General features: G+C 49.4%; 1 protein-coding gene across 1 annotated transcript in view; it reads left to right on the top strand.

Moving 5' to 3' along the window:
* LOC135828940 (M protein, serotype 49-like) overlaps positions 1 to 13977 on the top strand; it is a gene marked incomplete at its 3' end in the record, with an annotated part of 21150 nt that extends 7173 nt beyond the window's left edge. The window contains 4 exon segments of the mRNA XM_065341372.1: positions 6387 to 6478; positions 10815 to 10979; positions 13391 to 13447; positions 13909 to 13977. Of these exon segments, the coding sequence (XP_065197444.1) occupies positions 6387 to 6478; positions 10815 to 10979; positions 13391 to 13447; positions 13909 to 13977 (383 nt within the window).
* Between the last annotated feature and the right edge of the window lie 1566 nt (positions 13978 to 15543).

Below are 15543 nucleotides of genomic sequence, written 5' to 3'. Positions count from 1 at the left end.
TTGTACGGTGGTACTGGTAAGGATTTGAAATTTCTTCTCGCATCAACCCTCGACGTGCTACCTTCTCCGACGAACCTACGCCGTTGGGGAAACACCGTAGTGGATCCGTACTGTAGTTTGTGCCGTACCTGGGCCTGTACTACGCGCCACGTGCTTGGCGCTTGTCGCGTAGCGCTGGACCAGGGACGTTACACCTGGAGGCACGACAACGTACTCGGGGTCATCGTCAGGAACATGCGTGAGGAGATTCGAATCCGCACTGCTGCAAACACCGTACAAACCGAAAATTCAAATGAGCTTGACTTCATCTCGTTTTGCAAGGCGGGAGAGAAGCCAGTTCGCGTTCAGCCCAGACGAAAGTTGGTTACGACTGATCTCCTGTCAGCGGCCTCAGACTGGAAACTTCTTGTCGACTCAGTTAGTGCAAAGATTTCTTTCCCTAGCTGTGTTGCACTTACCACCCTAAGACCAGATATAGTTCTGTACTCTACGAGTCGTAGGATTGTATTCTGGATGGAGTTGACAGTTTGTGCTGAGGACAGATTCAGTGTCAGTAACTCGCGGAAGGACAGGCGGTATGCGGATCTGGCCGATCAATGCCGAGCAAACGGGTGGCAGGTCGTTTCTTTTTCGGTTGAGGTAGGTGTGCGTGGTTTCATCCCGGACTCTCTTCGGAGGGCTCTGAAAGCGCTTGGATTTTCTAATCGAAGAATAAAATTTATTTGTAATTTGTGCAGTAAGACGTCTCTGCGAAGCAGCTACATCATCTGGTTGCGGCGTCAACAAAAACACTGGTCGGAAGATCCACTTTTCTGAGGTACTGTATGTGGGGCTCCGTTTATTGAGGTGCGTTGAAATTTATTCTCTTTATCTTATTATTTCTTTTCTATAATTTCCCCATATGAGTTCCTATCAGTTGCTGTGAACACCTTGAGTGGAGAGCGCTTGCTCGAGCGTTGAACCGGGTTCTTAATCCACCATACCCAGTTCGCAAGGCTGGGCGGGGTTGTGAGCAGGCTTTCATTTAATCTTTTCTTATTATTTCTTATTATTTCTGCTTTTCATCTCATTACAAAAATTCTGCGCTTTTTCTCCATCTGCGCATAAAATCTAGACTGACAACCTGCTTGTTAAATCATGCACCTGCTTTCAGGCGTAAAAACCCTGTTGTAGAGGTCTCAGTCCTCATTTGTTAGACTTACCTGTCTTTATAAATGTAACTTACTCTCTCTCTCTCTCTCTCTCTCTCTCTCTCTCTCTCTCTCTCTCTCTCTCTCTCTCTCTCTCTCTCTCCCTCTCTCTTCCATCTTTTCTTATTATTTCTTATTATTTCTGCTTTTCATCTCATTACAAAAATTCTGCGCTTTTTCTCCATCTGCGCATACAATCTAGACTGACAACCTGCTTGTTTGGGTAAAACGGGTGTACCTTTAACTAACGAACGGGTAATTTCTTAACGGGCGGGTTAACCCTTTACCTTCTGTGTGTACATGAATCGACCGAATTTGGTCGATGGACATGCATGCACTAAAACATTCGTAACTTGATCAATTCTTGACGGAATCTCAAGAACTAAATATATAGGAAGAAGCCGAAGAGCCCAGCTGTTCATTGCAACAATCGGCGAAGAGCTGCGATGCCGCATTCCAAAGATATCGCGCTCGACATTTCAGTCACGGCAAAAGTCGATTTTTTTCTGAGTGACTGGCCTTGAGCTGGGGATTTTCCCTCTCCTGACATGCTGAGTCACCTGTGCATGTTTTGAGCGCGTGGGCAGCATAAAAAGAAACCCAGGACATCAAATTTGAAATGTTTACGATGAAGGAGTGAGAAATGGCTGACGAGGAGAGAATTTTCTCGGATACCCAGCGATGGGGAGTATTTGAAGCACCCTGGCGTTGGATATGTGATCTCAGTAGTGTCCAGTTTGAGCTCATTGTACGCAGCTCGTGAAGAGCTTTCCAGAATGCCCAAGAGTGTGAAAATCGGTTGATTATAACCAAAGATATTCTTAGAATGAGGTGAGAAATATCGTATTTGGAGCTGCCTGGGAATTATGGTCAGAAGGTAAAGGGTTAACGGGTACCCTTTAGCAGCCATGTTTAATTTTTTCCGCAATTTTCACCTAAATCAATAATTTTAATTAATTTATCTGTTCTCAGGTTGCATTTTGATATCACGTTGTGATTCGCAAATTGATTTGTGTATGATACAGGTGGAATCCTGATAATTCGAATATCAAAAATGCCGGGGAAATACTTCTACAGTCCGTTTCAAAAAGATTTGCAATCCTGGCGATCGCCCGCGGAGTTTGGCGTCTTACCGTATGAGCACTCGATCGCTGCCTGGAAAAACTCACTGTGAACTCGAAGAAATATTCCGCGCGAAAGCAGGAAAAATGACAACTCACTCACGTTGATACAGTCATGTACGTTTGGTTTACAACAAACAAGTTCTTTCTCGTATCGATAATGGAGTCAGAGAGGACATGTCGAAACGAAAGTGTTGTAAATGTTGACGAGCGGCATGGGTCCCAATTCGTTTTGTGACCAAAATAGTTTCTTTGAGCTGCGATGCAATTTACTGACCGTGTGATGAAAACGACATCGACACGGACAGTCCGACTCATTCCCAAAGCCATGACTTGGCAAAGCTATCCGTGTGACTTCGACGACATTTTGAGAAAAGCAGATGCTTGTGAACGCTGATAGAAGACGCTTGTGAACGCTGATAGAAGACGGCGTTGACTGCTAAATTCAAATAAATTCGCGATCTTGAAATACTAAAATAAATCTCAAAAAGCTACAGCGCGATGACTTCCATAATTCACTCACACCATTGCAGTGTTGTGGGTGTGTTCACATGGCGTCAGCCAGTCAAGTGTCAGTCAGTTCGGCAGGAAGCGCGAGCTCCAACAACAATTCGTTTGGTGCAGCCATCTTCTTTGTCTTGTACCAGCTTGATCACCAAAACAATGAAAACAAGTTTGACTTGAGGATAGGTTGGGATTTGAACTCACAACTTCATGGTCAGCAGACAACATTCATAACCACAAGGCCAAAAAGGAAAGGATAAATCGTGGGTTTTGATAAAAAAAATCGATACTGGCTTCCTGGGCAAATAATATAATAATTGTAAACCATGGGAAAAGGCCGGAAACCTGGCCGAAATTCTAACTCCTTAACGGTTGGTCCAATTGTTCCGAAACCTTCACAGAACAATTTGCCGTGTCCTAACAAGCCATTCTATGTACTTTGTTGTCCAAATTTCCCTTATCTTCATACTTTTTAAGACCCAAACCTGATTGTAAATCTTTTTGAAACAGACTATAATCATCCAAACTGCCCACAACACTTTATGTATGTCAAAATGCTCGCATTGACACGCAGAATTTCACTACGCACCTTAGATGCAGATGTAGTGGACACTGAGCTGCCTGCGCATGCATATCGAACTGATTTGCAGAAAATAAAGCGAAGTTCTAATTATGGCTTGCTCACTTCGAATTATCAGCGCAAATCCCACATATTTTCTCTATAAGTGGATTCCGTGGGACTTCTAATTAACCGGACATACCCAGTTCGAGGTTCTAATTATCAGAAACTGTTATGTGGAAATCGTATTGACAGAAATCGGTCCCAGAAGAAACTTCTAACTAAGCAGTATGTTCTAATTAACCCTTTATTGGCTGGCCCATACTTTGATGGAACATCGATGTTCGATGGGATAGGTATTTTGAAGTTATCATAACTTGGCCAAATTTCGGTCTTTTGGAGAAATCGAAATATGTAGGTCGAAGAGAAAGCTCTCAGCTGTCGCCTCGAACAATTTTCAAAGTGATAAAAAGAGCGGTTCTTGAGTTATAGCACTTGTAATGTTGGTCCCGGGAAATTTGTGCTCAGAGCGCAATGCGTGGGTCAACAGCCGGGATTTTGAGTTTGATACTGCTGCCGCCGCCGATGTTAGAAGCTCTGGGGTGATCGGCAAACACTCTGCCCGGCCACCGATGGACAGCAGGTGGTCCTTGATGGTCCTCAACGCAATGAGAGTGTTCTCTGACATGCTGTCAGTCAGAGTCTCGCTGTTGATTGAGAACCCACGCTCGACCGCTGCCTGGCCATGCGACAACAGGAGAAGATTTTGCAGGAGAGTCCACAGGCTGGGCCATCGGTTGTCCTGCAGAGCATTGTAGTACAAGGTGTCCAGACGAGACTGGCCAACCTGGAAGGTCCGGAAATCATCATTGATTGCCGCGTATCGAGCAAAATCACCAAACTCTTTCAAGATGTTGTCACAGGATGACAGGAGACCATGCCCAGCCTGTTCAAGTAGCTGCACCTCTTCAGCTCCTTGATGCACGCGTCGGACTCTGAAACAGCCCGCAACGGCTGTATCCAGGCCAGGTTACGTACTAGTGAGTAACACAGCGGCAAGCGCTCAAGCAGCTTACGCTCAAGCAGCATGGCAGCCACAATTAAAACTTGGGTGTCCTTGCGCACTGACAGAACATCCAAGCTGCTAACCTTCTTCTTCTAGACTTCCGCTTCAGGTCAGCCAGGAGACGGTCTACAGTAAAGCCGATGTTGATAGTTGAGGAATCTACAAAGTTGCTCAAGCCGTCCAAAAGTCCAGCTTCAGCAATTTTCTGGCACTGGATGAGAGCGATGAGGAAACAGCCGGCTTCAAAATACGATCCATCAGTGATCCGAACAAGCCGGCCAGGTCGGTACAGAGAAATGGCAACAGAGGCTCATCCGCTTGGAATTTCGTCAGGAATGGGACCAAGCCCTTGGCCAGGGAGAGGTAGACATTGACCCTGACCAAGAACAGCGGATCATCACAGCACTCCGCAATGGTGGCAAATTGACTCGTTCTTCGGATCAGGACATTTTCGAGATCGCGCAGCAGCCACATACTGAGCCACTCTTGGCCACATTACAAGAAGGCGCTCTGCAACGGGGGGCGTTCTCTATCCACCGGGTGGTGCAAAACGCTTGGCAAACAAGGCAGAGCCAGTCGGCTTGGTAAAGTCCTCACGTTGAGCTGGCGAATCCTTGAAGAGCCAAAGCAAGCTTTTGAAAGCGTTCTCCACCTCCCACTTCACCTTTGTGAATCCACCTTTGAACGTTGAAAAGCCAAATTTGTGACTAGAGATGTGTCAGAAATGTACTCGGTAGATGAAAGTAGCCGGATAAGGAGAGTTTAATGTGCTACTGTCTATCCTAAGCACAACAACTTCCGAAGGTCTCATCTTCTTCATTGACGTCAACTGACTCGAAGTGCACAGAGGCTCATCCTCTTGGAACTTCGTCAGGAATGGGGCAAAGTCCTTGGCCAGAGAGAGGTAGACATTGACCCTGACCAAGAACAGCAGATCATCACAGCACTTGGCAATGGTGGCAAATTGACTTGTTCTTCGGATCAGGAAGTTTCGAGATTGCACAGCAGCCACATACTGAACCACACTTGGCCACATTACAAGAAGGCGCTCTGCAACGGGGGCGTTCTCTACCCACTGGGTGCTGCAAAAACGCTTGGCAAACAAGGCAGAGCCAGTGAGCTTGGTAAAGTCCTCACGTGGAGCTGGCGAATCCTTGAAGAGCCAAAACAAGCTGGTGAAAACGTGCTCCACCTCCCACTTCACCTTCGTGAATCCACCTTTGAACGTTGAAAAGCCTAATTTGTGACTAGAGATGTGTCAGAAATGTACTCGGTAGATGAAAGTAGCCGGATAAGGAGAGTTTAATGTGCTACTGTCTATCCTAAGCACAACAACTTACCAAGGTCTCATCTTCTTCATTGACGTCAACTGACTCGAAGTGCAGAATATACTCGACAAGATCTTGCATCCTTTCATCAGTCAGATGATCACCACAATAGCAGAGAACAAGTATCATCGTGACCTATGTGATATACAAAACAGAAGAAACAATTTGACAATTACAACAATGACAGCAACAATACTCTCAGCACAATGCCATTTGGAGTTAGGAAACCTACTGATTGATCTCAGGGCCATCCATGGACACCTGCAGGAGGTCATGGATTCCCAGAGACGTACAGCATCCATAGAGCTCTTCCTGCAAGGTTTCGCTGACAGCGTGGCCCAAGAACGTGGAAGTGTAACAGCGAGAACACACTTTGTTTACATCCCACAGCCGCACCAAGACGTCCATCTGCTAATTCCTTTCATATTGTCTCTAGATTCACGCGACGAGGCTATCTGGAGGTTTGTTTATCCACTGGTATGATACTTGTGCGGCTGTGTGTGTGCATGCATGTGTGTGTGTGTCTGTGTGTGTGCGTGTGTGTGTGTGCGTGTGTGTGTGTATGTGTGTACTTGCCCGTCCGTGCACGTGTGTGCGTGTGTGGATCCGTGTCGATAGTTTCGGCGGATGAGACGGCTCGTCAGAACCGCGAGATGTGGCTGGCAGAGCGTCAGCAGCTGGAAGTGGAAATCACGCGCCTGAGATCTCAGGTTTGTCCTATGTCACTTCTTACTAGTACAGTGACACCTGTCTATGGTGGCCGCTCCATGGCACCGTGTTAACGTTGTCCTCGTGTACAGGTGGTCTTCAAACTAGTACTCAGGGTCTTTGGACTAGAAATAACATCCATTGCTTGTAGCAGTACATGTAATGGTCTCCTGGGATAGGTGGCCACCTTATCAAAGCGGTCGCCTTGACCAGTTTTACTGTATGTTTGTAGGAGCAAGTATGTATCGTCTAGTGTTCACAGGATCCACTGAGTGTGTGGGAAAGAGATGGTGTCGGACTGAGATGATGATGTGAGATGTTGTCGGACTGAGATGATGATGTGAGATGGTGTCGGACTGAGATGATGATGTGAGATGGTGTCGGACTGAGATGATGATGTGAGATGGTGTCGGACTGAGATGATGATGTGAGATGGTGTCGGACTGAGATGATGATGTGAGATGGTGTCGGACTGAGATGATGATGTGAGATGGTGTCGGACTGAGATGATGATGTGAGATGGTGTCGGACTGAGATGATGATGTGAGATGGTGTCGGACTGAGATGATGATGTGAGATGGTGTCGGACTGAGATGATGATGTGAGATGGTGTCGGACTGAGATGATGATGTGAGATGGTGTCGGACTGAGATGATGATGTGAGATGGTGTCGGACTGAGATGATGATGTGAGATGGTGTCGGACTGAGATGATGATGTGAGATGGTGTCGGACTGAGATGATGATGTGAGGTGGTGTCGGACTGAGATGATGATGTGAGATGGTGTCGGACTGAGATGATGATGTGAGATGGTGTCGGACTGAGATGATGATGTGAGATGGTGTCGGACTGAGATGATGATGTGAGATGGTGTCGGACTGAGATGATGATGTGTCGACCACTCGCATCATGTTGTACGCAACAGGCTTACGTATGCTCGACTGATTACTCCTCCCCACCGACATCCACGCACACACGCACACACACACACACACACACACACACACACACACACACACACACACACACACACACCTGTCCTGTCCTGTCCTGTAGAGCCACTGCCACAGGGGTCACGTGGGCCCCGGAGGGGCATCAGAGAGGAAGATGGAGCACGCAGCCTGATGACGCCGGAGATGGTGGGGCAAACGGAACCGGCGAGAACACACGCATACATGGCTGAACGAATTACGCTGCTGGGCAGTCGGGCGCGGGCCAGTCCTCGAGCACCGGTGACGACCGCGGCCTTGCACAGACCGAAAGCAGCGGGCACACACAGCACAGTGCGCAGCACAGCAGGCATCTTGCACATAGACTTGCCGGGGCTCGGGAGGCTGAGGCGCGGAACAGCGGTGAACAGCTAGACCACCCTTGCTGCGAAACCAACGCCCACAATCTCCACAGTGGCAAGCCCCTCGCTGCTCAGCAATCGGCTTTGCCCGCTCAACCACACATTTGTGGCGAGCACGATCTCCAGGGCGCGAGAATGACCGATTGCAATCCGCACATACCACTGGGTCAGGCTGAGGCACATTCTCCACAGGCTCGGCGTACATAGTCCGCCAGTCAGCACGGGACTCACAGGCGATAGGGTACCATTCCTTGGTGAGGCCACGAACTCTTTAAGTCGGAGACAACGCAATCCTTCCAGCGCTTGCGAGGGCCATGTGCTGGGCGACGTGTGAGAAGTGAGCCAAACAGGATCTGTCTCGGCATCCGGCTACTGTCCATTCGAGCAACATGGCCCAGCCACTCTAGGCGACGCTGTGCGACCTTCACGCAGATGGTATCAGAGTCACCCCACATCTCCAACAGTTGGGCGTTGGTCGTGTGATTATTCCAGCAATCTCTGCGGGACACACCCAGGATGGAACGGATGCACCGCATATGAAAGACTGACAAACGTCTGAGATCGTGTTGCAATGGTGTCCAACACTCTGACCCATAGAGGAGGAGCGACAGCACACATGCATTAAACACACACCTCTTGATATGCAAATCAAGGTCAGGATTGCTGAAGATGGTTCCTTGCAAGGCGCCACAAGCACGAGAGGCATGCGCAATCCGAGCAGTGATGTCCTGTGTCGACCGGCCACCGCGATGAATGAGAGATCCCAGATACCGGAACTCCGAAACACACTCGATGACCGTGCCAGCTAGCTCGATTGGAGCGCAGTCCCCAGGCGAAACATCCCTACCTGCAACCAAGAACTGTGTCTTGGTAGCGCTAACTTTAAGCCCAAACTCAGCTGCGGTCGTGTCAAACACTGCAAGTGCCGTCTCCGCCCCTGCACGAGTCGTCGCGAAAAGTGCTGAGTCGTCTGCAAACTGTGACTCAGTGGCAATGGCAACCGGATCCGTCCTGGTAGGCTTGCGGTAAAGGTTATTGTCACCATCACAATGCCGGAACTCAAAACCAACACCGGGTACATCTCGGACTCGTCGCTGCCACACAGTCACCACCGCCCACATGAAGATGTTAAACAGCACAGGTGCCATGGTGCACCCCTGACGGAGACCATTCGTGACGCGGATAGGGTCAGTTGTCGTGTTCTCTACCCGAACCACCGCCGACATGTCAGTGTGAAAGGAACGGATCACGGCAAGCATGGGAGCAGGGATACCCGCTCGGGATAAGACTTCCCACAGGCAATCCCGAGGCACGGAATCATAGGCTTTCTTGAGGTCTATAAATACAAAGAAGCCTTTGCAGTCGTGCTCAATGGTCTTCTCGAGGAACTGCCGAACACTGAAAACCATATCTGTACAAGATCGGCCACGCCTGAAGCCACACTGAGACTCTGGGAGAAAATCTGCAGCCACGGACTGGAGACGAGTCTGGATGACGCTCGCCAGAACCTTGCCCACAACATCCAGCAGTGAGATACCCCGCCAATTATCACAGCGAGATAAATCCCCTTTCTTTGGGATGGGGACCAACGTGGCGTCCACCCACTCCTGCGGGACCACCCCAGCACGCCACACATCGCCAAACAGCTCCACAAGCTTGGCGGTGAGGTCAGGGCCACCCCTCTTCAGCATCTCAGGGAGGATGCCAGAGGCTCCAGCGGACTTGCCGTTCTGTAGGCGGGAGATAGCGCGGCTGACTTCACGGAGAGTCGGCGCCTCAGCAAGATGATCAGCCTCCTGTCGCTGTGGGATGTCGTCCAGGGCATTGCGATTCCATGCACTTGCCACGTTGAGAACACCGTCAAAGTGTCTTCCCCACCGGTGGCTCTGCTCCTCTGGTGAACTACAGATGTTACCGTTCTCATCCAGCACGGCGGAAGTGCGCACAGGGGCGAGGCCCCGGGTACAAGACTGGAGGTCATGGATGCACTTCCATACGACCACACACACACACACACACACACACACACACACACACACACACACACACGCATGCACGCACACACACACACATACACACACACACACACACACACACACACATACACACACACACACACACACACACACACACACACACACACACACTTGTACTTGTACTTGCTCAATGCCAAAACTGGTCACGTGGGTCTCCCCGGGAGAGGGGAGAGAGACTCAAAAGGAATCTTGGAAAGATGACTCAATTGGCTATTGAACCACCCAACGGCCGACACCCCCTGAAATCCCCAAACTAGGGTGGACTTGAAATGATCCCACTTATGGGCTCACCACACCTCAGTAAGTGGGTGAGGACAAGGTGCAGAAAAAGGATTGACGGCATCAGGGTATCCGTCCCGGGATCCAACTGCAGTCACCCCTGCCCCCAGTGAAGGTAATACTTGCTACTAGTGTGGGTGGCTAAATCAGAGTGGATCTGATATAAGCTTCATTAGCACCATTGATTACACAAGAGTTAATCTAGCCAGAAGCAGTCCATGGTTAACAGGTATGTATACTTCAAATAGAAAGTATATGAACCCTGAAACCAACAAAGGTGGTAGGTACAAAAATACACCTTCAAGCAGCCGAGCCCGTTGGCAACAGACCCAACACACACACACACACACACACACACACACACACACACACACACACACACACACACACACACACACACACACACACACACACACACACACACCACACCACACGCGCACACCACACGCGCACACACACACACACACACACACATACACACACACACACACACATACACACATCAATTGAGTAAGAATTTATACTTTCTATAGACCGTTTGAGTAGGCGACTCGTTCGAGAAGTTACAGTCACCCACCATGCACCATGCATGACATATGCGTATGTCCGCGCGCTGATCCCCCGACCGAGTTCTAAGCTAAAGGCTGTCCTCTTTGCATTGTCTCGCTTCAGCAGGCTAGCAGCACATCCGCGGCGAGCTCTGCTGCCACGCCAACCTCATCGTCCAATGCCGCTGCTACTCCGACGCAGACAACTTCTTCACACCTGTCCACACTGCTACCGACGTTGCTGAAGCGTGGCGTTTCTGAAGAGGTGTCGGATGCCGCCGGAAAAGCGGTTAGTCCCCCGCCACTGCCAATGCACATGCAAGGGTTCCATGTGCGCGTTTCAATAAGCCTGTTGCGCATTGCCAAATATGGAATGTATGAGTAATGCATGTGAGTACGCTGGGATCAGCAAGGCACTGTCCAACACCCCACATAACCATTCCCAGGTGCCTGTGTGGGGTGTTATGTGAGTACCCTGGGATCAGCAATGCACTGTTCAACACCCCCACCACTAAACACACCCAGGTGACTCTGTGGGGTGCTGGCGGTACAATAACGTGTGCGTCATTGCACAATGGGCTTACTGTTGCCAGCGCATTGCAGCAGTAAAGCAGCCAATGTGAGATGCTCTGCTGCCGGCAAAGAAATCTCGACGTAGCCGGACGTCCCAACAGAGCGGGCAGTCCCAGAAGAGCGGGAAATCTCGACAGAGCGTGTAATCCCAACAGAGCGTGTAATCCCAACAGAGCGTGTAATCCCAACAGAGCGTGTAATCCCAACAGAGCGTGTAATCCCAACAGAGCGTGTAATCCCAACAGAGCGTGTAATCCCAACAGAGCGTGTAATCCCAACAGAGCGTGTAATCCCAACAGAGCTTGTAATCCCAACAGAGCATGGAATCTCGATAGAGCGCCCCCACAATACGGTTTGCTCACGTACGCGCTCGGTCGGAATTGGCATCTACTGTAGGTTTTGCTGTAGTTGTTGGTGTGAATGACAGGGTGTGTTGGTGGCTGCTGTGTTGGCAGGGTGTGTTGGGAGGGTGTGTTGGGAGGGTGTGTTGGGAGGGTGTGTTGGGAGGGTGTGTTGGTGGCTGCTGTGTTGGGAGGGTGTGTTGGTGGCTGCTGTGTTGGGAGGGTGTGTTTGGTGGCTGCTGTGTTTGGAGGGTGTGTGTTGCTGGGTGCTGTGTTTGGAGGGTGTGTGTTGCTGGCTGCTGTGTTTGGAGGGTGTGTGTTTGGTGGCTGCTGTGTTTGGAGGGTGTGTGTTTGGTGGCTGCTGTGTTTAGAGGGTGTGTTTGGTGGCTGCTGTGTTTGGAGGGTGTGTGTTTGGTGGCTGCTGTATTGGGAGGGTGTGTGTTTGGTGGCTGCTGTGTTTGGAGGGTGTGTGTTTGGTGGCTGCTGTGTTTGGAGGGTGTGTTTGGTGGCTGCTGTGTTTGGAGGGTGTGTGCTTGGTGGCTGCTGTGTTGGGAGGGTGTGTGTTTGGTGGCTGCTGTGTTTGGAGGGTGTGTTTGGTGGCTGCTGTGTTTGGAGGGTGTGTTTGGTGGCTGCTGTGTTGGGAGGGTGTGTGTTTGGTGGCTGCTGTGTTTAGAGGGTGTGTGTTTGGTGGCTGCGGTGTTTGGAGGGTGTGTGTTTGGTGGCTGCTGTGTTGGGAGGGTGTGTGTTTGGTGGCTGCTGTGTTGGGAGGGTGTGTGTTTGGTGGCTGCTGTGTTTAAAGGGTGTGTGTTTGGTGGCTGCTGTGTTGGGAGGGTGTGTGTTTGGTGGCTGCTGTGTTTAGAGGGTGTGTGTTTGGTGGCTGCTGTGTTTGGAGGGTGTGTGTTTGGTGGCTGCTGTGTTTGGAGGGTGTGTGTTTGGTGGCTGCTGTGTTTGGAGGGTGTGTGTTTGGTGGCTGCTGTGTTTGGAGGGTGTGTGTTGCTGGCTGCTGTGTTTGGAGGGTGTGTTTGATGGCTGCTGTGTTTGGAGGGTGTGTTTGGTGGCTGCTGTGTTTGGAGAGTGTGTGTTGGTGGCTGCTGTGTTTGGAGGGTGTGTTTGGTGGCTGCTGTGTTTGTTTGAGAAAAGGATATAAAGTGTGATGAGCGTGACAGCCGCAGACATCACCACTCAACATGACATTCGTTCGAAAAAGGTGTCATGTTGCATTGTGATGTCCATGCCTTTCCTACTCTACATAGCCTTAATATATATTTGTCTGAAGATGGCATTGGTCAAGAGAGGTGCGACTCGTTTCTTGATCCTTGCTGCCTTTGCATAGGCAAGATTACAGCTCTGAAGGGTTGCTGGCAATGGCGAAATTCCGGGATTACATCATTTTAGTGATGTTATGCGTGCAAGCAGGGTTCAAGCACGTCTCTTTCTGCACAACTGCAGCTCAGTCGGACGCACTACGCCACTTCCTGCCTCAGAGTTGCACCAAAATATGTACCCGGTAATCGCGGAATTTCACCGTGACAGACACCCACGCAGAAAAGGTCAGAAGCTGCACGCTCTGGGTTTCATGTACTCTTGGTACAAGTTGTGTGTGTTTGTGTGCGCGTGCACGCATGTGTGTGTATGTGTGTGTGTGTGTGTGTGTGTGTGTGTGTGTGTGTGTTTGTGTGCGCGTGCACGCATGTGTGTGTATGTGTGTGTGTGTGTGCATGTGTGTGCGTGCATGTGTGTGCGTGTGTGTGATGCTGCTTGTCTGTCATCTTGCCCCTGGCTACAGACCACTAAAGATGTAGATCGTGGAGGTGCAAGTGCTGCAGGTGTGGCCGGTGAGAAGGTAAGAAGACGTGTTGATTGTTGCCGTGGCGATAGGTTTCTCATCTCATCTAGGGTTCCCAGTAAAGGTGACTTGCCACTTCAGCGCCACCATTTCAGCGCGATACATTTCAGCGCCAGCACTTTAGCGCATGATTTCACAGCGCCAGCACTTCAGCGCATGATTTCACAGCGTCAGCTTCTTCAGCGCCATGACTATCAGACCGGTAAAGTACAGCGCCAGCAACTCAGCGCGAGAAAGCAATGCGCGGTGATTTACAGCGTGAAGAAGTTCAGCGTGATCAAGTACAGCGCGGTCAACTACAGCGCGATCAAGTACAGCGCAATCAAGTACAGCGCGATACAGTTACGGCCGATGTTCATACATACGTTGTATAAGAAAATGCGCTTTTGCTAAACTCTGTGTTCTTGTTCGTCTCCCTCCGCCCTGTTGTGGTGTTGGTGTCTGTTTCGACGCTGCAGCAAGAAGTCCGTCAGCTGAAGGAAAGGCTAAAAGAGTCGCGCACCAAAGTCAAAGCATTACAACGGCAGGTATGTCGCTGTCGCATGTGTTGCACCGGTGGACACATTCTCCTTGGGGATGTATTTTGTAATTTCGTCCATGCATAGTTTGGATTTATTCCCGTAGCTATGCAGAAGACGTTACTTCAGTAACGTCTGGCGCTAGCCAGGGTCCACACAGCTTTAATTTGGTATTTGTGTGTGTGTTTGTTTGTTTGTTTGTTTGTGTCACGCCTGGCGCTATCCCGTATCTGTCCCGCACTGTACCGTACCAGTAAAGACAGCTGGCCACAATTTGTTTGTTTGTTTGTGCCATCGACATGCCTGGCGCTATCCTGTACCTGTCCCGTACCATCAAGAGTATGGTACCATCAAGAGAATGAGTATATATGCGAAGTGTATCGGGGGAATGCATTCAGTGCAGTAACATTTTGTGTGGATATGTGTGCGAGGCCGAGATCCCACTAGCAGGCTGGCTGGGCCGCCTGTCGACCAGCCCGGGAATCGCATGTAAGCCGATAGCATAATAATTATAACGTATATACAGTCATGTAGATGTATAGCAGGGAGTCATATTATGTAAACGTCTCCCTGCTGTATGGGGAGATTTTCTGCAAAGAAATACGAAGTAGGGAGACGAGTAAATGCAATCAGAATGGATGTTAGTTGCCGTCAGTATAATAATGAGAAGAAGAAGAACGCCTGTGATCGGCAGAGTCAGCGACGGTCCCAGGAAACGTCAGGACAGACATCCCGTTGACTCCAGAACGCCCGTGATCGGCAGAGTCAGCGCCGGTCCCATAGCTATGCAGAAGACGTTACTTCAGTATCTCATTGAAACGTTTTTGCAATACAATGTAGCTAATCAAAGGAAAAAAGCATTTCCATCAGTTCTAACAACATGCACGATGAGCTAGGCAACAAAGCATAGCGCAGGGCCCTGAGCTTCCAAGCTCTCTCGTTTTGTAATTTCGTCCATGCATAGTTTGGGACTAAAGTAGATACATTTAGGCCTCGTTTACACGACAACGATTGAAAAACGTTTTTGTCAAAAACGTTTTCAAAAGAATACGCTTCCACAGATTTTGATAAGAGCGTTTACACGACAACGCTGAAAAACGTTTCAAAAACGTTTCAAACGAAAAACGGCCTCAAAGTGTTTTTCAATCGTTTTCGTTCCGTTTCGTTCTCGTGTAAACGGCAAAAACGTTTTACTAGTACGAGCCTTGTACTCAAAACATGCCGCCGCCAGCCTGCGCCAGGCCAACTTTTTGCACGTGACCATTGCGCGCCGAAAAAAGTGTTGCAGTGTACACGATTATCGTTTTCGTGTAAACAGCAAAAACGTTTCGAAAACGATTGAAAACGTTTTTCAATCGTTGTCGTGTAAATGAGGCCTTAGTCCAATCGATTACTCTTTATTAGGGCTGAAACAATTATACCGAATACTCGAGTACTCGCTCGGAATTTTCAAAAATAATCGTACTCGGAATTAATCAGAGTACTCGTTCATACATGGTACATGCATTTACTACAGAAATCTGCAGTTTCAGAGCAGCAGTCGGCAGATATTGATGTGTAGACCGTGTGGTGAAC

The sequence above is a fragment of the Sycon ciliatum genome, chromosome 12 (genome assembly GCF_964019385.1).
Source record: "Sycon ciliatum chromosome 12, ocSycCili1.1, whole genome shotgun sequence".
Taxonomy (NCBI): Eukaryota; Metazoa; Porifera; class Calcarea; order Leucosolenida; family Sycettidae; genus Sycon; species Sycon ciliatum.
The sequence above is the reverse complement of the archived record's forward strand: the minus strand, read 5'-3'. Positions and strand labels throughout refer to the sequence as shown.